The following is a 27,320-nucleotide window of genomic DNA, read 5'->3' on the forward strand; positions in this document are numbered from 1 at the left end:
TTCATTTTTAAAGGAAATTTTCAGCGTTGGAAAGCCAGTATCACACACCATAAGTAGAACAAAACCATAAAAGTAAAAACAATGGAAAAGAAAGCCACATTACTAAATTCTTTCAGGATAACTGTTGTTGCCATGGCTCTAACCTCAGGCCTTCTCTCTTGGTTAGCAAGGAATTTAGCATCAAACTAAAACTTTTTCAGTCAATCGTGCTCTTCGAACAGGAGGATGGAAAGAGAATTAAAATAATAATAACAGTAACAACTTTGCCACTATGGGACCTAACATTCATTATTCAACATGCATTCATTAGTGCACTAGGGATTATCTTGTTAACCATCAAAAGGCTGGTCCTGAGCATGTGATGGATGTGGGTATATGCATGCAAGCCTGGGTATGTGCGTGCCTGTGTGTGTGTCTGTTATACCAACAAAGAACATGGATGATGGGGTGATTCATCTTCCATGTGACAACCAATGTGGCTACACAGATTCTAGCCCTTGATATGTTTTTAGGCTAGGGGCCTTTTTCGAGGTAAATGTAGTATTTCCAAAGGTCTTTAGCATTCTAAGGAAAAGCTTGCCAACCCCTGCATGCTCGGTGGGTCCCCAGGGAACTAGGAAACCACGAGAGGAGGAATTACAGAACAGAACAGGGAGGTCATGCAGGCATTTAACATGCACAGACTCAGCCATCCGGCTGGGCAAAAGGGAAAGGAAGCGTGAGCCATCCTAGGGTGCAGGGGATGCACTGTGCAGCCCTGGCACAGAAGCCCCACGAAGAAAAGAAAAGGCCCTGTTATTGCAGTGTTACATCCCACCTGGCGGGATACGTACTTTATTTTCCAAACTGCTTGGAGCAAATCAGCGTTCACTTTCACGAGATGACCAGTGTGTCACCACCCAGATTCTCTGCGTCCTGAGCGCTTAGAATTGACTCTGAAACAGAGCACATGCTTGCTCCGGATCTGCCGGAGGGGAGAGGGGATATCCTGAGTCCCGGGGAGTGAGAGACAGCACCTCCAAGCCCTGCCACTGGTCTCTGTTCCCCGGACAACGGCCACTGACAGGCAAGGAATTGCCCCAGTGCAGACTGTACTTCTTGTGCTTTTCCACCCCACTCAGCTCCTGAATGCAAGTCAATGGCTTAATCCGGTGCTCGGGTGAAGGAACAGCTCTGTGTTTGTCAGTTGAGCACTTCCAGGAAGTTTCAAAGACGATCCGGACCACATGGCACGTTTGCCTTATACACCGACTTACATGGACTTGCTTTATATGACTCCTCTGTATTCCCGTAAGAATTTCTTACCCTTTGTAGCAATAAGTTAATTGTGAAGAGTAATAAGTTAATTGTGAAGAGTTATAAAGCCTCATAATCTTTAACCTTGGTCTGGTGTTCATTGTTAAAAAGGTAAACAGACTTTATATACTTAAGAAAGCAAGAAACTTTGGGTTAGAAAAGTAACAGAAAGTAATTTTAGAAAATACATAAGAAGAATAAAGAGGAAAACAGAGAAGAGGTCAATGCTTATGGCAGATCAACTTACTTCAGGACCAACGATAACCATGTAAACGTTGGGCTCCTCTTGATGCCATGCTTGGGGAGAAAAAAAGAAAAAAAAAACTTTTAAAATGGTTTTAAGTCACAGCTGAAAACATAAATCAGTTTAATATTAATTACGCTACAATATAAATTATTTCATATCATTTTGCTTTCATTCATATAAGTCAACTTATAATTATTTTAAATGTAAGTATTTGACATTTTATGGTTTTAAGGAAAATATTTTTTTCTAGAACGTTGCACATTATTCAGATATCTAATTTATTAGGTACTTAGGATGGATATGCCATCACAATTCAATATGGATTTTAGAATATACTGAAGAGTCTATAGATTAACTTAAGCAATGCCACAAAACTCCAAATGTATCATACAAACTGGCATGTGTAAAACATTGCCAGATAAAATTATTTTAGACTTATCATTATTGGCTGTGTTTTATGATTTCCTCAGAAGCTGAGGCCACAGGAAAGTAGGAAACAACTGAAATGGCTGCACAGCGAGATTATTTTTCTGGTTGTTTCCAAAGTAACAACCTAGAAACAGTTCTGCTGATGGGCAAAAAAAATGAGAAAACTCAAAGTCCTAAGGAGAGACATGGGAAGACAGGGACCCCAGTGGAATTCCGCAGGCAAAGGGTCACCTGAGAACACATACCCGAGAATGCATCCACCAAATAGAGAGGGTCTTTCACTTGTCGGAGTCCACAGATCAGGAGAAACACGTGTAGGTTGTCAGCACTTTGGTTAATCTCTGCAACAGAAGAGTTCAGGGTATTTTCAACGAAGAGGACTTGGATCGATGACCCGGTGACAATGGCCCCGCAGACACAGCTCAGAGGCTGCTGGGCTCTGACCTCTCAGGCAGCTGCTCCCACGCCTAAGTTTTATCTTCATTTCACTGCATGAACTAACTGTTCCTCCTGGTGAAGCAACCTGAGCTGAACTTGGCCTAATAAAGTAAAGGTATTTTGCTGCAATGCAGAAGGATGAGGTGATAAGAACTGACTCCGTTATGACTGAAACGTCAGCCACAGGTCCTAGAAAATATTTCCATGCAATTCCAGTTAGGAAGAGTCTTTTCTTTATGAAACTAGAAAGATGGTTTATATAGGAATGTCCTCTTGAGTTCGTATATGTCCATATATAGGGACACACGCGTAATGCATACGTGCCCACAGATACATAAAATAAGAGGTTTAGGTTTGCTACATTGAAAGTTGTCATGTAAGGCAAGTTGCAGATGACCACACTCTTTGCGGTCCCTCCTAGCGAGAGATGGAACCCATTTCCCCACCCCTAGACGCTGGGCTGACTTGGTGACTGGCATCAGTAACAGAGCGGGAGTGACTTCCAAGTCTTGGCCGTGGGAAGCCTGGTGTGCAGCATCCCCACCCACTGGGATGCTGCTGCCTTACAGTCAGGCCTGGCTGCCTCCTTAGGAGAGACCCAACCACCCATGCAAGACCCGTCAGGCCTCAGCCCAACTTACAAGTGAGCCCAGCACACACAGTGGAAGCAGGGATGACCCAAGTCCAAACCGCCAATCCGCAAAATCATGAGAAAATCCATGGCGGTTGTTTTAAGTCACCATTTGTTGAGGAGGTTTGTTTGGTAGCCATAGATCATGCAGTCAACAGAAATACTGAGGAGTTCCCCGGTGGTCTAGTGGTTAAGATTCGGCGCTCTCACTGCCATGGCCTGGGTTCAATCCCTGGTCAGGGAACTGTGATCCCACAAGCCACATGGCATGGATCCCCACAAAAAGAAAAGAAAAGAAAAGAAGCCATCCTGCCTTCTTTATAAAATTTCATTAAAGCAAAAGAAATTATTAATATTAACCCAAGCTAGTCTAAAACTTCACCATTTCCAAACATATGTAATTGGACATAAAATCATGTAAGGAGAAGGTTTTCATTCATTCATTTCATTTATCCAATTCTTAATGCAAATAATTTCATTCCCTCTGTGCTTTAAGTCTTGAGTAGTAATATAATTAGACTGAATGTAATAAGATATATTGACAGCACTCTGACACAATCACAAAAGCTCATAATAATAATAATACATAACCAGCACTGGAGAAAGTCTTTACTGAAATGTTAAGATTCAGATGTCCTCTTAGAAAAACCTTAAACCATTATTACAGTCTCTGAATTAACTGTTGACAATTTCATTGAGATATGTTGAGTTTTTTTGTTATATATTTTTCCTATGTTTTCAGTATTGAAACTAAACCTTAGAAATACAGACCTTAGTGAATACTTCTTTGACCAAAAGTTTAAGCTAGAGGCTATGTCCAGAATTTGAATTTGAGATCAGAAGAATTTGAGGTCAGGCATTTGAATCTGGGGTCAGGAGACAAGCTCTTCTCTTTAGTAAAGGATGCAGGGGACTTCCCTGGCGGCCCAGTGGTTAAGACTCCACGCTTCCACTGCAGGGGGCACAGGTTCAATCCTTGGTCAGGGGACTAGGATCCTGTGTGCTGAGTGGTGCGGCCATAACAAAATAAAATAAAATAAAAATAATAAAAAATAAATAAATTTTAAAAAATGATACAAATTGAAGAATACCATTAAGGAAAGGAAGGTCAGGTGTGAAAAACAGCCAAAACCTACAGAGTTAGGCAAGAACCATCCATGAATGCTAAAAGTGGTGAAGGGGGGAGTGTGATGAGGGCAGACATGACAAGTGCCTTCTCAAAAGTAACCTATTGATTACAAAGGAAATATAACACCTGGACATGGGGAAACCGAGAAAGACACCCACTTAACTAAGGGAGGAGACCTTAACCCAGCACATGTGGCTTTATTTACACACACACACACACACACACACACACACACACACACACAGAGTTGATATATATTTTTAAAAATCACCAGTAATGGAAGAAGGTAATGTTATGTGTCTCCAGGTGTGATACAGTGAGAAGGATACAACATCCCTTACATCATCCTCATCATGTAAATACATGGAATATCCATTCAACTATAGAAAAGGAGTGAAGAGGGCTTCCCTGGTGGCGCAGTGGTTGAGAGTCCGTCTGCCGATGCAGGGGACAGGGGTTCATGCCCCAGTCCGGGAAGATCCCACATGCCGTGGAGCTGCTGGGCCCGTGAGCCATGGCCGCTGAGCCTGCACATCCGGAGCCTGTGCTCCGCAACGGGAGAGGCCACAGCAGTGAGAAGCCCGCATACCGCAAAAAAAAAAACAAAAAAAACGGAGTGAAGAAAAGGAAGGCAGAAGGAGAACCATGGACGTACCAGAAAGAGGGGGAAATCAAAGAAACTGTACTACCAAATTGAAAAAAAGTAAATACAAAAACAAAACAAACACAAAGACGGCAGCCAGAGATGGCATCCAAAGAAAGCCCTATTTTAAAGAACCGATGTGATGTCTCGGTAAAAAGGCTGCATCTAATTCTTTATTTTTGCTTTGTGACAAGTATAGATGTTAGAAACCTACTTTGTTGCTTGACTTCTATTTGACACGTGTTGGCGACTCAGAACAGCAGGTTCGGAAGACCCGCTGGCCTTCTGGTGAGGTGAAGCTGGAGGAAAGTGGCCCTCTTCGTACCCCACCCCAGGATCCCTAGGAAAGCCAACCTCGAGAGACAATAATCCATAATTCACAACACTGATCTTCAGAATGTTCTGACTATGACTTACAGTAAGATGTACACACTATACCGCAACCCTGTACACATGAAATATGTGTTTATACATATAGACACACAGACACGGTACAGTTTCAAAGAATCATTTAGATTTATTGCATACAAGGCGCTCTGATATTTTCTATTCTATTTCATTTCAATTTTTTAAAGTGCTGCTGCCCGGTTCACTAAATGATTTTGAGATCCCCGCCACCGCCCCAACCTACCAGACCCTAGAGGGAGACGGAGTTAATCCCATATTCTCTTGCCTCTTTCCCCCTCTTCTTCCTGGGCAGGAGATCAAATGTCATGGGAATTTAGAAACCTATATTAGAATAGGATCAAACAAAGAACCAAAGGCTTTGTCTTATTCTAGGATTTAAAAAATTTTTTTTTAATTAAATGCAGAGAAAACATCTGGGTTTGAGAGTTTACATGCACTTTTCACATACACCAATATCGTTTTCAGGAAATGAAGTTCAAAAATCCTGATCAAACAACCAAGGTCTCAGGCCCGACCTTATGGATACATCAACTCTAAGTAATTCCATTTCAGCTTCTCCCCGGGCCTTGGCCAACTTTAGGGAAATGTACCGTGTTCATTCTCAGATTTTAAAAAAGAACTAAAACGTACTGGCCTCTAGAGGTTTGGAGGTGAGGCAGATACCTACCTAATTTTTTTAGTGGATTTCATTTCCCCATTTTAACCCCAAGATTATTTTTCTTCTCTTTACTTTTCCTCTCACATCTGGGATTCGCACAAGTCAAGGCTGGAACTCATCCTTTACAAATGCAACCATTTACGTGTCTTTCCGATATTACCATTTCCTGGAGAATGGTATTTTTATCTACAAAACGAAACGTGTTGATTTCATGGTCTGGCACCCTAGTAGTCCCAACAGACTAAGCACCACGCTCCCAAATCCTCTAAGTGACTCATCCATCCGCTGGTTCTAGAATAGAAACCCAATCCACGCTTAAGCTACTTTCTTTGTCGTTTTCTATTCCAGCAGCTCTGTCTTTTTTGTTTCTTTTTTTCATGCGTGATTATAAGGAGAAGAGAATTCAAGAACTTCTGTTGATTAGACTTAGTGACTTTTAGCTGAAAAATCTCATTTGGGGGGCTGTGAACGCATACAGGGATCTAAAGACATGAATTTTCCATGTGAAAAAACAAGTGAGTTTTCCTAGGAATAGCCTGAGGAAGGAAAATATGACCATCTGAGTTTTGCATATGAGAGTTTCCATATAGAAATACAAATAGAGTTTTAAAGAAAGGAGAGCGAAAATTAAATAATCAATGAAAATAGAAATAAAATGAAAATAAAAGCTAAGAAGGTGTGTCCGGGTCAAGTTTAAGCTTTCACAGTTTCGGGATTTGATGGCCTGAGAGGCACCATTACTCTAGATGCATTAGTTACTGGCATTTAAAAGCAAAAATCCTGGATCACTGAATCATAAAAACATTTAAGATGTACCTGAAAACACAAAGACCAGATAACCAACTTGATGTCTAAACACATACCTTCGGATCAGAAGAGCTAATGAGAACATCGCGTGAAAAATTATAACAATGCCACTTCGTGCCTTTAATCTATTTTATTCTTTATTTGTTCCTAGTTGACCTGTTTGATCATGGAATCTGGTTGGCATAAAACTGATTTCATGTTTTAAACTAAGGAGACTTAGTTAATTTGTTTAGCTTGGGCTTAGAGATACAACTGAAGATTCTCAGCAAACTCGAGACATATCTTAAAGGAGAATAAACCCTGAAATGGACATCAGATATTTAAGAAGGTGACTATAAACCCCGGGGACTAATCCGCTACCCGCCTATTTATATTCAGTGTTCAGTGAGGCCCTTCCCAACCCACTCTCCTTGATTTCAAGGTTAACAATTCATAGGAATCCAGAGGGTATTTGATCACTAACGGTCTGCATCAAATTCACTGTAACTTCTGTTTTCACTGTCTCAGCCCAGAGTGGAAGTGACAAAACACAGTCATAGGTTTAGAACGCTCCAGAGGCCAGGGTGAGATAGAGGATGGGTGAGAAAGATGGTCTACCTCTGGAGTCTGAAAGTTGACAGAGATGAATGACTGTACAAATGAGAACAGACACCTGATCATAAAACCCTGAGACACCGCTGAATTCTCCATCTTAACTCTTAAGTCATTCTCCAGCAGTCAGCTCCCGCAGTCCCCGCCTGAGCTTCCCTGAGCCCATGTATTCTGAATGCGTTTACAGCTTCTGATCGCACACATTAAGAGTAAACTGAAGCCAACGTTCCCAGGAGGGGATGTTGTCTGCGGAGTATTTTAAATCTCCTGGCTGTTTCGTTAATATACTCAACAGTAAGACCGGTGAAACAAGCAACCATCAGGGTACAGACCTTGATGACAAATCACTCTCCTTTTGGAAATTATGAATCTTAGTTACACCGCAACAGTGACCTCTGATATACAGAAGATGGAATAACCTTATAACAGGCCTTTTTTTTTTTTTTTTTTGTGGTACGCGGGCCTCTCACTGCCGTGGCCTCTCCCGTTGCAGAGCACAGTCTCCGGACGCGCAGGCTAAGCGGCCATGGCTCACTGGCCCAGCCGCTCCGCAGCATGTGGGATCTTCCCGGACCGGGGCACGAACCCGCGTCCCCTGCATCAGCAGGCGGACTCTCAACCACTGCGCTACCAGGGAAGCCCACAACAGGCCATTTAAAATGGGCTTCCTGAATAATAAGCCGTTTTGAATAACGGCTTACACTTCCTGACATGATAAAGCAACTGGATGCTGTGGGTTCATTTGTAACGCTGACAAGAGTTCTGCCATTCTTGCTGAGATTGATGTTAAAACACTTGGAAAATTATTTCTAATCAAATGTTTGGAAATTTCTTCTTTTCAAGGGAAGCGAACGCTGACACGGAGTATGTGTTGGAGGTTTTGTCTGAAGTTTTCAGAGTAAAAACAGGCCTGGGGTGTCTTCCTGTCTGCTGAGGTCAGGGCACTGATTTTGCATTTTCACTCTCTTCTCTGAGATTTACAGCAGGACCTGCAACTTCAACTCCCCCTAATTGTACCCCTGCATTGTCGTCTTTAGAGAGAAGTATTTCAGGTTAAAAGAGATGACTTCTTAGGCCTCAAATTGCATTTGCTGAGATAATTTTAGCTGTTCTAGTACCTTTACCAGAATTACAGGGCTGATCAGCCTGCAAGGCAGTTATAATCCCAATTAGCATAAACTTATGGGCTTCATTTGTGGACAACTAAACTTTTTACACTTAAAGATATTGTACAATACAATAAAATTTTGCTTAAACACCGTAATTATGCTTGGATCATACCATGCACAGAAAACACAATGGCACCACATGTAGAGAAAATGGTACCCTCATAGCTTCACTGATGGACATGCACCCTGATGTCACTTTTCCAAGGTGACACACTTACACATCATGTAAGATGTATGAAAGCTCTCGTTAAATGCATAATCTAATCCAGCAATTCTATCTTTAGGAATTGCTCCTAAGAAAACAATTGGGTAAACAGATGAAGATTAAAATCCTAGCACTTTCATCACTGCATATCAAAAAGTTTTTAAAAAATCTAAATTCCCAACCAAAAGGATTGTTTGGATACATTTATAGAATTTTAAATACCATAAAGGAATTTAAAACATGATGTAATTAGAACCAATAAATTTATATTTCAAGATATAATGCCAATGTATTACAAAAATCAAGTGTATCTCTATATACTAGCAACAACTAAAATTCAAAACTGAAATTAAAAACAAAACCTTTATAGTACATCAAAAATAATAAAATCCTTCAGAATATTTTTAAAAGACATGAAAGACCTGTACAAATCATTATGAAGATAAATAAGACCCAAGCAAATGGAAAGATACATCATGTTCAGAGATCTTAAGACAAATTATTGTTAAGATAGCAATTCTCTCTAAAATGATCTGTGGATTCAATGCAACAAGATATTATAGAAATTGACAAGATGATTCTAAATTTTGTATATGGATATGCAAAAAACCTAGAAGAGCTAAAACAATTCTGAACAAAGTCATAGGCTAACCCTATCTGATTTCTAGACGTACCATAAATCTACAACAACAAGACAGCATGATACTGGCATAAAGGTAGATTTATACAGACACAAAGGAACACACACAGTAAACTGATTCTCAGCAAAGGAACCAGAGCGATTCATTGAAAAACATTTTCAATGATACTGGAATTTACAGAAAAAAATGAATTTCGATCCCTACCTCCTAATATCACGCACAAAATTTAATTTCAGATGGATTACAATCCTAATGGAAAAGCTTAAACTTCTGGAGGAAAAAACAAGGAAAATATCTTTTCGACCTTAGGGTAGGCAAAGATTTCTCAGACAGGACTCAAAATGACTAACTATTAAAGAAAAAATTGATCAGCTAGACTTCAACAAAATTTAAAACCTCTGCTGTTCAAAAGACATAGTTAAGAACACAGAAAGGTAAACCAGAGAATGGAAGAAAACATTCACAATATATGTATCTGACAAAAAGCTTCTACCCAGGGGGAAAAAAAAAAGCACAAAACCCTCCTGCAGACCAAGAATTAAAAGACAACACACTAAAACATTTGCGCAAAAGGCCTGGCTAAACACCTCACCAAGAAAGATATCGATACATAAATGCTCAACACCACAATCAAATACCATTTCATGATCCCCTAGGATAACTACAATTAAATAGACTGTCCACACCAATTGTTGGCAAGGATGTGCCATAACTAGGTCTCTCATCAATATCTGTGGAAATGTAAAATGGTACAACACTTTTGAAAACTGTTTGGCTGTTCTTTTATAAAGTGAAGCATGTATCCACCCTACACTCAAGCTATTCACCAGAATCCTTGCACAAGAATGTGGAGAGAGAGCAGTTTTATTTATAGTACGTAAAAATGGAAAACAATTCAAAAGTCCATCAATAGGAGAATAGGGAAACAATGTGTGACACATCCATACAATGGAATAGGACTCGGTAATAAAAAAGGAGCTACAGATACACACATTATACATGAATCTCAAAAACATTATGGTGAGCAAAAGAGATGCCAGACACAAAAAGTACTTACTGTATGATTCCACTTAGATGAAGTTCAAGGACAGGTAAAACGAATCGATGATGATAGAAATTCGAATAGGGGTCCCTTACAGAGGGGTGGGAATTAAATATGGAAAAGCATAAGAGGGAAATTTCTTGAGCAGTGGAAATGGGATCTGTCTGGATTAGGGTATTTATACATGTCAGGACTCATCTAATCTTACACTAGAAGTCTGTAAATTTTACTTTAGTTTAGAAATTTTAAAAAAAGAATAAGTTAGCTCATATTGTTACTAACATAATGAATAAATAAGGCAGGTTAGAGCAGTAAGTACAGTTTGACTCTACTTTTGTCTTTTAAAAATCATTATATATATGATTATTTATACATATGTATTATTTAAACATAAAATATAAAGTCACACCTAGTTATATATAATTTATATATAATCTATATATAATATAAATAATATAGGTATCATACATATTATGCATTTACAATAAATATACAAATATCACATATTTATATATTTACATGATGATTTTAAAAGACAAAAATATATAATAGGTTAATACAGCTATAATTTAATATTATATATTAATGCATGAAAAGCATTCATATATATATGTAAAATTGTTGAGAAAGATATATCAAAACACTTATAGCAGTTCCTTTTTGGTGCTGAGATTTCAAGTGTTTAAAAGTTTGTTTCTTAATCTGATCTCCATCTTACAATGGTCACATTTTTAAAAAAATTTTTGGCCATGCCACACGGCTTGCAAGATCTTAGTTCCCCAACCAGGGACTGAAGCCGGCCCCATCAGTGATAGCGCCAAGTCCTAACCACTGGGTCGCCAGGGAAGTCCCACAAGAGTCACTTCTTATGTGTGTAGCTAATAAAGTAACACCGAATGAACACAGGAGGTTGGCATCCTTAATAAGGACAAATGTCACATGATACTAGGTGTGTGGGAGGTTTGTCCAAAGAGCAGCATCAGAGAGGCTGCCACTAATCTTCCTCCTGTGTCTCAGCTGCATCCTCATCCTCACCGGGATGGGGCCACTGATGACACCTCGGCAAACGGGGAGAAACGAAGTTTGTTCTGATCATGCCTTGCTCCCTCCTTTGTTCTACCCAGAGTCCATTTCTTCGACCCTGGCTGCCTCTTCTTCAAAACCATGTGAACCTAGCAAGGAACTGACACAAGTTGGCAAGATGCACTTGAGTCAAAATCCTACCAGAAGCTTTCATCTCTTACCTGAACGCTGAAGGAAGGTGTTCCAGTTAAAGGTGGTGCTCGGCACTGTTGCAATTCCTGGGTCAAAGGAAAGAGAACAAAAGAAAGTTCATGTTGTTGACACATAACCAGTTATTTTGTGCTGACGTTCAAATAACCGTCATACTCGGTTCTTATAAAGAACTAAAGTTCTGAGGGCTTTGCGGAATTCCCATGAATCTCTCCAAGCCTGTGAGGTTTAAAATGAGCCCACAGGGGACTTCCCTGGCGGTCCAGTGGTTAGGGCTCCACGCTTTCACTGCTGAGGGCCCGGGTTCGATCCCGGGTCGGGGAAGTAAGATACTGCATGCCACGCAGTGAGGCCAAAAACAAAAATAAAAAGTAAAATAAAATTCGCCCACAGTTCCCAAGGAGAAAAGATCCATCACTTTCAACCCCACCATCCATTCCTGGGTCAAACTGTCTCTAGGTCACAGAAAGCTTGAGTTCCTAAAAAATGCATAAAGGTGACAGGTATCCAAAACATTCCCAACTAAACTCTAAAAGAAATTACATAGAAATTATGTCTGTATTTAAAATTCCTCATCTCAACTTTCTAAATCATACATAATTTCCTGATATCTGTGCCACTTTTTCAGACAGCTTTCAGTTTAAAGTTCTCTGAAAAAAATGAACATTTTAAGATTTCAAAAATCCAGAGCAACATTTAACAGATTATCTCGAGAGCAGAAAAGATGTGAAATTTTATGGAACGTAAATTAAGTCGTCGAACCGCCTCTCCAAGGCACTTGTAAGCTGGCCATTCACACTGACTAATACAAACTACAGTTAGTAAAGTTTGTAGTAAAGTCCACTCCACGCCTGCCCCAGCACAGACTGTGAGTGGATGTGTTCCACCCAGTCCTGGAAACCCTTAATCCCTGTGAAGCAGGTTGAGTCCTCTAGTTTATCCGGCTGGAAACCGGGGTTCATCGCGGTTAATCGGGATACAAAATGTTAGGTGTCAGAGGCTGCATCCAAACCCACGCGCTGCATCAAAGCCCATGTTTTTCCTGCAGCACCAATGTCTTCCATGGCTATAAATGAGGGGCTGTGGCAGAGGAATGGAAGGTCCAACCCCAGGCCTGCCCTGACACTTACACACCCCTTTTATGCATATTGAGTCAGTGCATCGTTTTTTAAATGGGGACTCCAAGAAAGAGTTCGTTTGATGAGTGATTCTGCTGCTAAAAGTATCCCTGAAACCACTAGAGCCTTGATAATGTGATGTTTATAAGGTGGACTTGTACGTGTGACCCTGGGCTCAGCACAGGTTCAAACCTAAGCTCAGAATCAGCTACATGTTCTCTGGAGCTACTGTTTCCCTGATCTCTATTTTGCGGGTCAATGGTTCTTCCCTGGTAGTGCAGTGGTTAAGAATCCTCCTGCCAATGCAGGGGACATGGGTTCGAGCCCTGGTCCGGGAAGATCCCACATTCCGCAGAGCAACTAAGCCCATACGTCACAACTACTGAGCCTGCACTCTAGAGCCCACGAGCCACAACTACTGAAGGTCACGAGCCACAACTACTGAAGGTCGCAAGCCACAACTACTGAGCCCACGTGCCTAGAGCCCATACTCCGCAACAAGAGAAGCCACCACAATGAGAAGCCCGCGCACTGCAACAAAAAGGAGCCCCTGTTCGCTGCAACTAGAGAAAAGCCCGCGCGCAGCAACGAAGACCCAACACAGCCAAAAATAAGTACATAAATAAATTTATTTAAAAAAAAACAATGTAGTGATAGTTTCAGGTGTACAGCAAACTGATTCAGTTTTACATATACATGTATCTATTCTTTTTCAAATTCTTTTCCCATTTAGGTTGTTACATAATATTGAGCAGAGCTCCCTGTGCTATACAGTAGGTCCTTGTTGTTTATCTATTTTAAATATAGCAGTGTGTACATGTCAATCCCAAACTCCCTAACTATCCCTTGCTCCCACCCTTCCCCTCTGGTAACCATAAGTTTGTTCTCTAAATCTGTGAGTCTGTTTCTGCCTTGTAAATAAGTTCATTTGTATCATTTCTTTTTAGATTCTACATATCATACGCTATTTGCCTTTCTCTGTCTGACTTCACTCAGTATGACAATCTATAGGTCCATTCATGTTGCTGCAAATGGCATTACTTCATTCTTTTTAACGGCTGAGTAATATTCCACTGTATATATGTGCCACATCTTCTTTATCCATTCTTCTACATTTAAATTATTCTTTTATAATGTAGTCTTATTTTTATCTTAATGTTAAAAATAATAAATTCTACTATTTTCAAGTAAATCCCAGACACCATGTTATTTCATTTCAGTAGGTATCTCTAAACGGTAAAAGACTCATTTTTTTTTTCAAATATATATATATTTAAAATTTCTTACCTTGACTCTGGACATAGATCTTATCCTTAGCATGTGGCTTTTGAAAAGAGGGGAGAAAGAAAAAAAAGTAAGTTTGCTAGTCCATTCCCATTGCTGCTTAGAAAGAATATGCAGGCTATAAAAATATCCTCTTGGAAAACATCACAAAGAATCATCTGCACAGCCACTCACAGACTAGTTACTTTATCAGAGCAAAGAGTTACCTCTGTTTTTAATGGGGGTTTAGCCCATTAAAAACATGGCTTATCTAAGGTTAGAAGTACAAAGATGTCCCTTAAATCAGGCATAATGCAAGGTTACCAATTTATAGTTACTATGTTAGTAGAAAAGTGATGAAGCTCAGACAGAGAACATGCCAGGGATACAGCCCATCAGGTGCATATCAGGAGCTGAGATTGAACGCAGAAGTTTTGGGAAATGTGGTTTGTGGATACAAATCCTTGAATAGAGAGAGTACACTCCCCACCTTTGGAGAAGCAAGGAGGAGATGGGGATGGAGGGGGAGGGGTACCCAGTATGTTGGGAAACAAGAGGACAGGCACCAGGGGGTAGATTCTTCCAGGATGTGAATGGACGGGTCTCAAGGACCCTGTAAGGACCTCCCCGAAAGCCTCTTTGACATCAAGGGACACCGTGACACTTGCATGACTGATCTAGATATGTGTCCCCAGATATATACTTACTATCCCTGGTGGTGTTTTCTGGCGGAACTTCACAAAACTACTAGAGAGAAAAAGAATCCATTTCTCAAGCTTGTTTCGAAACAGTGACATAAATATTTTTAAAAATCAGGTTTAGACCCAAAGGTGGATGTTACGGGAGCAGAGTGAGAAATCCGCCTTAAAGGGCAGCAGGGTCAAGTAGGTGCAGAGGGCTGTTTCTCGTAAGTGATCCAAGATATGGTCATTTTGGTGATAAAGTCTAAAAAGGTGCATCTTTCTACCATGTGGCCTAAATATCAGCTCCATGCATGAAACCACTAAACTAGGTAAAGAGTGGTCATCACAGAAGTTGCACCTTCGGGCTCTCTCTACCTAAAGGTGTGTGAAGGGCTCTGGTGGTCCTCTAGGTGACCGGGACCCTGCATATTGCATATGGTCTGCTGACCCACTTTGACCTTCATCCTCAAATCAGCTTTACGTTTTGGGAGACAAGCTAAAGGTGAGGCAGTCCCGACAAGGGAGAGACGATCAATGGGGAGAAGGGGGAGTTACCCTGCCCTCTGCCTGGTGGATGGGAAGGTTCCGGGGGAGGCAGCATCTGGCCATCCTAGGACGGCTGAATGGAAGTTGGTACAGAGGGACTTCCCCAGCGGTCCAGTGGTTAAGACTCCAGGCTTCCAATGCAGGGGGTGCGGGTTCGATCCCTGGTCGGGGAACTAAGATCTCACACGCCATGCACGACATGGCCAAAAAAAAAAAAAATAAGGAAGTTGGTACAGAGACACAAGTCTTGGTTTGGTTTTGCTTTTCACCTTAGCGTTACATTTTATATTTATCCATCAGAGGTACCTGAGACTTCTAAACGTCCCGAGTACCCTCCTCCATATGCCACACAGCAGGATGCAGCCCCTTCTAAAATGTCCTTAAAATAGCAAGGCTGCAAAAAAAGAGCTTCAAAAATCTCTTCTCTACTAGTTAAAAAAGATATTAACCTTAATGGGAAAAAAAAACGGTTAATAGCAGCCACTTGAAATCAGAGTTTAGCTCAGAGCCCTAAAATATTCCTTTTTGTTAAATTATAATTTCACTAGAAAACTGAAGAAAACTGTATTGGAATGGAGTGCAGGCTAAGAGTGCCTCTTCTTTAACCAGACCTAAGTCTACAACATTGGCTCAAAAAATGTCCATAAGAAGGACACTGAAGCACTGTCAAAAATATACCCGGATAGCATTTTAACTTTAAAGGTAATACAAGTGTTTGACAAAAACAGATTCACTGTAATTCTATATAAATTCAATTCATGACTGTCAGGCAAAATGGAGCTTACAGCCTTACTACTACTTTCATTAGAACTGAGCCGTGCAATTAGAAATATGTAAACCCCCAATGCTCCTCTCAAGAATGTTCCTTTGGGCACAAACAGAAATTAATTAATTAAAAGGGTATCTCAACTCTATAAACAGAATAAGTTGACTCTATATGGAAATGTCTGGGTTTATCTACTGATTTTACCTAACTCTGAGGATTATTTCCCCCAAATCTATTGAACTCCCCCCAAAACAAGTAAGTATCACGTCCAATATAGACTTTTAAAACATGTCATAAATGGTATTTGAAGATCTTATCCGAGCAAATCAAGAAAATAGAGGAACAGTATAAAGGAAATCCGCATCTGAGTTATTTTTAATCATTGTAAGAAAAGCGATCTGGCAAAAGCCAATTGGCTTATATTGATTTCGAAAATCATTTTCTATATTAAAATGCTCTAAATACAAATTAGCTTTCTTTGCTCAATATTTGTTGTTTCACTTGCCTTGAAATAACATGAGTCGAAGTCCTTACATATATCATTTCCCTTGGAAGATCAGCTCATTGATGCATAAAATGAAAAAGAAGACTCGTGTGTGTGTGTGTGTGTGTGTGTGTGTGTGTGTAGGAAGGGTGGAGGGGAAGATTCTCTATTTTCTTCTCCATTTTTAAAGTCTATGAGAAACCATTACTTAATCTGACCCACTACTAAATACAAAAAGTCAGTGCCCTATAAATACCTATAAATACATGTGACTTTGTAACAGACCCAAATGCTCACTTATGCCTTTTTATAATGGAATACCAGACAGACAGCAACAACAAAAAGATTTCCCATTCTTTTATTAATATAACCTTCTGAAGTTAAGCTTTCCACCAAATGGAAACCACAATAAATATTACTTTTTAAATCTATGCACAATTTCATCCTCCACAGGTGGCAAAAATATTAATTTACAACTTCTGATGATGGCTTTGTTAAAAGTCATTTAAAAATAGCTACAAATTACTTAGAAGAAATCATGGCCTGTAAGTGTATAGCTTTCAAAATACATCACAAAACACAGAAATTGGGCATTTTTCAGGGGACACGGGTCTCTTCTTTCCTCCCTCTCCTCTTTTCCCTTAGAAATTGTTTTTAAGTAAGGAAAGAAAATAATGTTCAGGGAATTCCCTGGCGGTCCAGTGGTTAAGACTCAGTGCTTTCAGTGCCAGGGCCCAGGTTCAATCCCTGGTCGGGGAAACCAAGATCCCACAAGCCACGTGGCGTGGGAAATTAATAATAATAATAGTAATGTTCAAAATAAAAAGGAGGGGGAACAACCTTGTCACTAAATTACTGCAACTGAACCAGACAAGGAAAGATTTTTCAAGAAAAGGAAAAAATCCACAAATGAGATGGGGAGGACGTCTGAGAACTGAATTGGGATCCAGTTTCATGGGATCTGACGTGAAATAGGCTATAAATAAAGATGAAACTAAAACAACCCTGGGCACCCTGGGCAAAATCAAAGGATGAATGTGTAACACGTAATCTAGCCCAGCAACTCAAGAAATAGGAATGCCAGCAAGAAAATTCCCAGGAAGATTAAAAAATAAAATACAGTTAAATCTATGGAGTAAATAACATGGAATCATTGCTGATTTTATTCAAAAGCTTCCCCTACGGTTCTCTGCCTTTGCAATCTGATGAATTAGAGCAATGCTTCTGATCATTCCAAAAGTTTGTGCCCCAGGTCATGGGAAAGGTTAACTCAGAATCTATGCTCTGAAATTGATGAGTTTTCCATCCTTTGAGTTCCTTTAAAACTTTTCAATTCCCAGGGATCTCACATGGTGAAAAAAAATGCAAAGGACATGTGCAGTTCTATCAAGAAATCTCTGAGGGAAGCCAATCTTAATAGAAGTTATTAAAAATGATTAGCTTCCTAAGATATGACCAATCCCTGGAGTTTCCCTTACAGGATATTTGTGAGGAGGGCCAGCATACAAACTAGGGTTTCCAAAGATGAAACAGAGGGGTGGATGTTTTTAAGTTCACGTTACAATAGAAACTATAATAAAAGATGTGGTCTGTGTAGCTCCTGCAGCTGTCAATGTGATTTTGGGAGATGATCAAATACAAAGCGATGGGCCATGCAGGAAGAAGAAGAAGTAACAGTAATTCAAAGGACAACATAATTCAGCAATTAGGCGAGAGGCAGCTCATTCAGATTAGAAAAGAACTAACACCTACATCAGCCTTTTGAGCTCCCCTGTGCCATGAACGGGCATGGGACAGCCAATGAGATCTGTCTTGCTTTCCGTATTTCAATTTCCAAAAGAATTGTGATGAGTATATATACACAATGAAAGTAAAATTACTCTTTAGATATTGCCTAACTGCTTCCAGAAAGTTACTTTTTCTTTAAGGAGTGCCAAGGCAGGGTAGATAAATTAGGCCCCAGAAGGCAGGGACTCAAAGTTTCCAAATTAAAAAAAAAAATCACTAAAAAGTAACAATACCAGGAAGCTTAGCTCAGCACCAACCTCAACGAAGTGTATCCATGTGCCATGTTGGTTATCACTCTGCTTTTTCTGAATTCGATAACTGTGTCAAACAGTATTTACTCATGCTCAAGATTTTTTTTAAATAGTTCATAAATAAATATTTGAATTTAGAGACAGTCCTCTTAGCTGAGTACTTATTAGAAAAAGCATGTGAACAGTGCAGTTAAACTTTACACAGACCTGTGGGGTTTTGAACCCAGTGGAGACAAATTAAACCACAATCATTGTTTCTGCAGAGAGAAAAGCCTTCGATTAAGATATGCGTACACCTAATTTGCTTTTAATTATATTGGTGATATAGTTACATTTTCTGGTAAAAGTCTGGTGCATTTAGAGAAAGTATTCTAAACATGGACTAGAATTAGAAGTGCCCAAATTTGTATTCTGAAGGTCTATTACACACTGTAGCAAGAAATCAAAATTCTATTTAGGCTAGTTTTAAATTTGCACAATGCATATATCACAGTTAGACATGTGCAGTGAATCAAATTCCTAAAAACACCAAATCAAGGTTATAATATCACAAACCAACAGAGCAGCACTACCCCAAAACACCACCGATGTTGAACTTGGATGATAAGTACTGACGACATAGCAGGCAGACACCAGTAAAAAGCCCCCTGGGACAGTGCCCCTTACAAAGTAGGCACAACATCAAAGTAAGGCTGATATAAACAACACTAAAAAAATAACAACGGGCCCAAACAAAGGCACTTCAAATTAAAAGAGATAAAATAAAACTCTCTTTATCGAAATCCAATCAAACTAATTTGTGTAAAGTCGGCCACAGGCAGAAGGATGATCATCAACACAGCCTCCAAAATAATGTTTCTTCTTTTTTCCCCTCATTGCCTTTTTTAAAACAAAATTGAAGTACACTTGATTTGCAGCGTTGTGTTACTTTCAGGTGTACAGCAAAGTGATTCAGTTATACATACATACATATCTATTGTTTTTCCAGATTCTTTTCCCTTTTAGGTTATTACAAGACATTGAGATAGTTCCCTGTGCTATACAGTAGGTCCCAAAATAATGTTTCCAAAGGAGCATCCTAGCTTTCTCAGAGGGCTGAAATTAACCCACAGCTTGCTAAATAAACCCTCCCTTCACTCCTTCCTGTTACTATGTCTCCCACGACCAGATCGGAGCATATGTTTTGGAAAGCTTGAAACAGGGTCCTCCCCACGTGCGTGTCTGTGGTATGTTGCACTGTCCAATACTGCAGCCCTGGGCAGGTGAGGCTATTGAGTCCCTGAAGCGGAGCTGGTCTGGGTGGAAATGTGCCTCCTAAAAGTAAAATGCACACTCAATTTCAAAGACTGAGTACCAAAAAAATGTGAAATAGCACCTTAGTCATTTTTACATTGCTCATGTGTTGAAATAGTAAGATTTTGGATACAGTAGGAGTGCAGTTAGGAACTTGGCCTTGGCCAAAAGGTGGTCTGGCTTTTGCCCTGGGCTTCTAGGAAATAATCTATGTGATTCCTAAGGGGCGTGTATTTCTCTAGGGTGCGGCCAGCCACAGCTAACAGTCTTAGGTAGGGAGGGGCTGGCCATGCCGGAAAGACCACCCATGTGATGGAAATTGGTCACTTTGGACCAAGTGGTATCAACCTGCCTGAAGACTGGATTCAACCATGCACGCAAACAATCAGTCAATCAAGTCTATGCAATGAAGCCCCAGGATAAACTTTGGACGCCAAACTCAGTGAGCTTCCCGGGTTGGCAAAACTCCGTGCATATGTCTCAGATCAATAACTGGAGGTTGAGATGGTCATAGATCAACAGCCAGAGGGTAAAATGTCTTGACTGCACCAGGGAGAGGGCGATGGAGGATCAGCCCCTTGCATCTCTTCCTTGGGCTGATTTTAGTCTGTATCCTTTCCCAGTAATAAACCATAAGAGCGAGTGTAACTCTTGGTGAGTTCTGAGTCCTTCAAGCCATTTCTCAAACTTGAGGGTGGTTATGGGGACCCCCTGAACTTGCCGTTGGTGTCAAAAGTGAGGGCAGTCTTGGGGAGAGTACCCTTACCCTTACCCTTTGCAGGCTGGCTAACTCCGGGAGGTGGATTAAGGAAAACAGATTATTAAAACTGATTTTCCTTGTTTCCACTTACTTTTAAAAATGTGACTCTCAGGGCTTCCCTGGTGGCACAGTGGTTGAGAGTCCGCCTGCCGATGCAGGGGACTCGGGTTCGTGCCCCGGTCCGGGAAGATCCCACATGCCGCGGAGCGGCTGGGCCCGTGAGCCATGGCCGCTGAGCCTGTGCGTCCGGAGCCTGTGCTCCGCAACGGGAGAGGCCACAACAGTGAGAGGCGCGCGTACCGCAAAAAAGAAAAAAGTGACTCGCAGAAAATTGTAAATTACATCCATGGCTCATCTTTGTAGGTTGCACTGTATTTCTATTAACAGTACTGGTATCAAGAGCGAGCCTGTGTTTTTATAAAAATCAAGTTTGAGAAAATAACAAGTTTTAGGCCGGATTTTATGCTCAAAACGATATTTATCTATACAGACTCTACATGAAATCACAAAAGCAGTAAGAATCAAAGACCATAAATCTTTCTAATCTGGGATAATTGGAATTTGATTCTGGTTTGATAATAATTACGTAGGGTTAACTAAGTTTGGACCTGGACCTGAGCCAAGCCTGCTCACCACAATAAAGAAGAAAATTAAAAACAAAAGCTGGCAGTTCAATAATGCAGCATGAAACTTAACTACTCAAAAACTGCATCACTGTTCCGAACACGTAACTACAAGTAGTCTCTCCACAAAAATCCATCTCAAAGCATTACATAAATATGGCTGAACAATGAACCTTTATATTATTTCTACACAGTTTTCATTTGCAAAAACTAATCAAATAAAGGTATTGAGCTGAACTTTATTGAAAAATCATCCACCAAAAAAAAAGTACTAAAGCTGTATTAAAAAACAGGTTCACATTCGAATTTAATAACTAACCTCCACCACTTTAAACAATAAATACAAATTCATCCTTTCTTTCATGAGCTTTTTTTTTTTTTTTTTTTCGGTACGCGGGCCTCTCACTGTTGTGGCCTCTCCCGTTGCGGAGCACAGGCTCCAGATGCGCAGGCCCAGCGGCCACGGCTCACGGGCCCAGCCGCTCCGCGGCATGTGGGATCCTCCCGGACCGGGACACGAACCCGTGTCCCCTGCATCAGCAAGCGGACTCTCAACCACTGCGCCACCAGGGAAGCCCTATGAGCTTTTTTGATGCTACCTGTGACATCATCATCCAAGACAAAACAATTTTTGCTGACTTCTCCATTTCTTTGTTCAAATGCCTTGTTATTATATTTGGAAAAGCATCTGTCTGAAAACAAAGACTGCTAACCTAGGATGAGGGTAGATTTGGTGTGGCTGACCTGGGTGACAAGCAAATGGTCAACTTAATCTTTACATGTAAGATGATCCTTCCAGGAGTTCCCCGGCAGTCAGCGGTTAGGACTCTGCGCTCTCACTGCTGAGAGCCCAGGTTCAATCTCTGGTCGGGGAACTGAAATCCTACCTGCCACGTGGCGCAGCCAAAAAAAAAAAAAAAGATCTTTTGACAGGACACTGCTGGATATTCTCACCACTGCTAGCAAGCCTGCCCAAAACGTAACTGGTCTATGCATTTAACGCAGTTTTCTCATCATTACATCGAAAAGTTAATCCCAGGCTTCTCTGGTGGCGCAGGGGTTAAGAATTCACCTGCCAATGAAGGGAACACAGGTTCGAGCCCTGGTCCAGGAAGATCCCACACGCCACGGAGCAACTAAGCCCGTGCGCCACAACTACTGAACCTGCGCTCTAGAGCCCGCAAGCCACAACCACTGAGCCCACGTGCTGCAACTCCTGAAGCCCGCGCGCCTAGAGCCCGTGCTCTGCAACAAGAGAAGCCACCGCAATGAGAAGCCCGCGCACCGCCACGAAGAGTAGCCCCTGCTCGCTGCAACTAGAGAAAGCCCGCGTGCAGCAGCAAAGACCCAACACAGCCAAAAATAAAATAAAATAAAATAAAAGTTAATCCCGTCTAAGAATAATCACTGATCCCGTATCACCTTGACACTGATGACTTCCACATCTGTATCTCCAGCTGCACCCCTTGCTGACGACAGCCCCACACTTTGAGCTACATTCTGGATATTCATCCCTGAGTCCAATATTTGTCTCTAATTCAATGTGTCTGCAGCTCAAAGACCCCGTTCCTCTCCCTCTCCTCATCTATACTCCTTTCCTCAAGTTCTTCCAAAATATATTCATAAAAATGTTAATATCCCTGAGCCCTTCTTTATTTCTTCCTCACATGCTATGGTCTTCCCGCACAGAAATGGATCCATAACATGTGGCTTGTGTCAAAAAAAAAAAATCTATATCCTGTGCAAGTAAAAGGGCATGGTGGTTGTGCTTTTTAAAAAAATATTACAGAAAAAAAGTGTGTGTGTGTGTGTGTGTGTGTGCAGGAGTGGTGGGGCAGGGGGTGAGAGTCAAATAAATAAAGATTGGAGGGAGTTTCCTGGCGGTCCAGTGGTTAGGGCTCGGCACTGTCACTGCTGTGGCCCAGGTTCCATCCCTGGTCCATTAACTAAGATCCCGTAAGCCATGTGGCGTGGCCAAAAAGAAAAAAAGGATTGGAGAATGGTAGGCTGGGTGGTGGACGCATAGGAGTTCACCCTACTATTCTTGCTAATTTTGTATATGTTTGGACATCTGTGTAATAAAAAGTTGTAAAGAAGGATCCCTTCCTGGCCAAGTCAATTGGACAAGAATTTATTGAATGTGAGGTGGTATGTTACCCTCTAGGGATACAGGAGTGAACCACACCTTGTCCCTGTCCTCAAAGAACTCACAGCCACACGGTGCGAAAAGTGAAGGAAAGAGGTGTTACAGGGGCTTTCCTGGTGGCGCAGCGGTTAAGAATCCGCCTGCCAATGCAGGGGACACGGGTTTGAGCCCTGGTCCGGGAAGATACCACATGTTGCAGAACAACTAAGCCCGTGTGCCACAACTACTGAGCCCACGTGCCACAACTACTGAAGCCCACGTGCCACAACTACTGAAGCCTGTGCACCTTGAACTCGTGCTCCCCAACAAGAGAAGCCACAGCAATGAGAAGCCCGCGCACCGCAACAAAGAGTAGCCCCCGCTCGCCACAACTAGAGAAAGCCCGTGCGCAGCAGCGAAGACCCAACGCAGCCAAAAATAAATAAATCAATAAATAAATAGGTGTTACAATCTCGAGGGATAAGCACTAAGTGTGGTGGATTATTAAAATGGACCTAATAAACGGCTCCCTCCTGCCTCCCTGCTTTTCAAGGCCACCTTGAAGATCGTCCCATAATGAGGTAGAGGCTATAGCTCCACGCTTGACTTGCTCTGGCCCCCAGACAGTAGCAGACATCACACAGGCAGAAGCTTGCAGCCTGCTCACGCACTGGTGCCTGCTCTCTCCTGCCGCTGAGCCTAATAAAGGGCGACAGACCACATGGAGAGAGACACCAACTGTCCCAGCCATCCCAGCCGAGGCCCCAGCACGCAAGCAAAGCCATGCTGGACTACCCAGCCCCGCTGAGCTGACCCCGGCCAGAAACGCCCAGACAACACAAAGAATAAATGATAAATGGCTGTCTTAAGGCACTATGTTTGAGGTGATTTGTTATGTAGCAAAAATAACTGATACAGCAGTGAACACATCTGTACCAGGTTTGGAGGGCCATAGGTTTTACAGAGAAAGGTGACATTTAAAACTGAGAAGTTAAGGAAACGGGGGGAAATCATGGAGGATAAACTTGCTTCAGCAGGGAAAAGCTTTCTTTTATGTCTGGCTTAACAGAAGGCAGTTGGAGTCTCATATTTGCTGCTGTATTCAATCTGTTTCCATATGTTGCTTTGGCTGAAGTGTATAAAGAAAATCCTGCTTCTTGCTGATAGGTAGTTGGAAAGGGGAGGAATATTTTAATACAGGCCTTTAAGGAGCCTTTTCAGATCATTATAGGTATTATTCTTGGACATGACACCAAAACTCGACAAATGGTAGCTTCTTAAATGTTCGCTGCAGTATGGAACCTGAAATTATATCATGCCCTGATATATTCGAATCCATAGGTCTATCTTGCACTTTGATGGATCTGTTATCTATGCATGATTCTGTGATGCCATGTATTAGTCATTTGAAAAATATTGGTTCACTGAGTGATGCAGAGCTCGCACATGTTGAACCATTTCATTACACAGCATCCAAAACAAACAAACAAAAATTCACATTTGTCAACACAACCACTGATCTCATCAGGGAAGGATGTAAGAGGAAGCTGTCCACCTCCCAGTAGCTTACCAGATTCTAATTTTTTCTTTAAAATTTAAATGATATCATTGGCAATAGATACTGCCCGTTGTTTTTCTTGAAGTGACTCACTCAATTGAGTCATTTTTAAGAATATGACTGCCAAATGCCCAAGTCTGAGTAACCATAGCTTGGTCATCAGTCCTTCAGATAAAAAATTGTGTTAAGACATGGCTGGTTCAGTCTGCAACCCCAACGCTGCACCAGGGCCTTGGCTCAAAAGATAACCCTCATCCCTCATTCAGAGGCAGCAGAAAGAGCTGATACATACTTCCTGTTTCATCACCCAGAACATTAAAAAAACATATGTATTCAGAGGTTAATATTTGATAACAATTTATCATTTTTATGCTTCATCGAGGACATTCTTAAGTGAAAAACTGGCTCTTTTTTTTTTTTAACTATAAGTGGGTGATGGTGAAGAATCCATCGGTGCAGATGGGTACCCCTGCTTTCATGACGATGAAGGCATCAGCCATTTTCCTCGCCACTGCTCTTCACATGGGGAAAAAGGCTTTTGCCTTTCATCATGCCTTTAATAATGTCTGAGCATTATGACAAAAATAGGTTTGACTTTGTGCAGATCCTGAAAGAGTCCCAGGGACCCCCCTTTGAGAATCACTGGTACATCACTGCCATAAGGCAGATGGACAGTCAAACTGATACAAACACGAAACTCGGAGCCAGGAAGCTTGCCGTTTTTCATTCATTACATTGCACTGAAAAACGCACCCTCGGTTCTCTGCCTGGGGAGTTTGAGGTGAAAAATAAGAATATGCACACTCTGGTTGCAGGGAATCTTCACGTTCACGTGCACACAGTACTCTGGGCTTTGGCAAAGGTTGACCAGTCCCACAAAATACTGCATTTGCCCTTGTCCCATTGCAGCCGTTTCCAAGCGTTAGATGTTACAAAGTGAAAGCCTATAGATAAAGAATGTGCACAGCCTGTAAAATGCCACCAACAGGAATAATGCCTCCAGATGACAAGGGCCTAAGTGCTGTGCACAACGGTTTGCTGGTAAAGCACAAGGGCAAGCAACGCCGGTGGCCCAGGGGTCACCATCTGAGAAAACAGCATCGTGCCTATGATCCACCAGAGGAAAGCAACCTTTCAGCTGGATTTTTCTTTAGTTTTGCAGACACCAGCCCCACCAGTCCTCTACAGAACCCCCCACGGAGGATTCAGATTCCTGCCAGCTCATTTCACCCCCCGCCAAGTCATAATGAATTTTAAAAGTCAATAAATGCATTAACTTTTATAGCTACAAAGCCCTCTACTCATTAAAGCCCTTCAAATAAAGAGTCCAGTCTAGGAAACACCAGCTGCCACCTAAGGGATTGCTACTCCCAACGTGTACAAGGATGCTGCAACATTTACAGTATAGTCCGTAAATCATCCCATCTGAGCACATAAGATGAAAACAGACAAAGCATGAAAAGATCTGGCGGGGGACTCCAGACCCTGCGCTCCCAATGCAGGTGGCCCGGGTTCGATCCCTGGTCAGGGAACTAGATCCCACATGCGTGCCGCAACTAAGGAGCCTGTCTGCTGCAACTAAGACCCAGTGCAACCAAATAAATAAATAATTATTTTTAAAAAGAGAGAGAGATTTGCAAAAACAAACCAAAAAACAAAAAAGAAAAGAGCTGGCTGTTGGGCTATTTTTACAATTCAAGAAGAACAACAACAAAAAAAATCAGTGACGGTCTAAGAGTATCTACCCAAATAAAAAAACATCAACATATGGGAAACATAACACACTGCTGTGGCCACCATGGGCGGTGCCTATGGGAACCCTGTCAGCTCTAATAAAACTGCCTTTCTGTTCTCTGATCCTGCAACTTTGCAGCATAACCCAAATCAACACGTGAAATGAACACGTACCCACTGCCTTTGTGCTGCTTCCTTCATTGACTCCGTGAAAGCGACAGCGAATCTAGGAAAGTGAGCAAAAATAATGAAAATGATTAGGGCAGAATCTAATTAACATAACTGTGAAACAGCTCTTTGGAACAAATTGTGAGAGACAGGTAAGTAGCTGAATTTACAGTGCGATCAATCTTTATTAGTCGTGGTCATTGGCTGCTACATTTCGTCTCCACTCACATCCAAAAAAAAAAGTTCTGTCTGCAGAAAATGAACAAATGAAGCTCAAAACTTCCTATGTTTCTTGTTCCTTCATGGAAGGTGAGAGAAGCAGAGATAAAGACAGAAAACAAGAGGGACTTCCTTGGTGGCGCAGTGGTTAAGAATCCGCCTGCTAATGCAGGGGACACAGGTGCCAGCCCTGGTCTAGGAAGATCCCACATGCCGCGGATCAACGAAGCCTGTGCGTCACAACTACTGAGCCTGCAGTCTAGAACCCGTGAGCCACAACTATTGAGACCACGTGCCACAACTACTGAAGCCCGTGTGCCTAGAACCCACGCTCTGCAAGGAGAGAAGCCTCCACAATGAGAAACCCACACGCT

General features: G+C 41.5%; 1 protein-coding gene across 3 annotated transcripts in view; it reads right to left on the reverse strand.

The window, feature by feature from the left end:
* GLT1D1 (glycosyltransferase 1 domain containing 1) overlaps positions 1 to 27,320 on the reverse strand; it is a gene marked incomplete at both ends in the record, with an annotated part of 102,215 nt that overhangs the window by 39,919 nt on the left and 34,976 nt on the right. For 2 of the 3 annotated variants that reach the window (XM_079717097.1, XM_079717098.1), the window contains 5 exons: positions 1,544 to 1,593; positions 2,218 to 2,313; positions 11,579 to 11,635; positions 13,973 to 14,009; positions 26,734 to 26,785. In XM_079717097.1, the coding sequence (XP_079573223.1) occupies positions 1,544 to 1,593; positions 2,218 to 2,313; positions 11,579 to 11,635; positions 13,973 to 14,009; positions 26,734 to 26,785 (292 nt within the window). The remainder of the gene's footprint in view (positions 1 to 1,543; positions 1,594 to 2,217; positions 2,314 to 11,578; positions 11,636 to 13,972; positions 14,010 to 26,733; positions 26,786 to 27,320) is intronic. The other variant, XM_079717099.1, reaches the window with a different exon arrangement.

The sequence above is a fragment of the Hyperoodon ampullatus genome, assembly GCF_949752795.1.
Source record: "Hyperoodon ampullatus genome assembly, chromosome: 13".
Taxonomy (NCBI): domain Eukaryota; kingdom Metazoa; phylum Chordata; class Mammalia; order Artiodactyla; family Ziphiidae; genus Hyperoodon; species Hyperoodon ampullatus.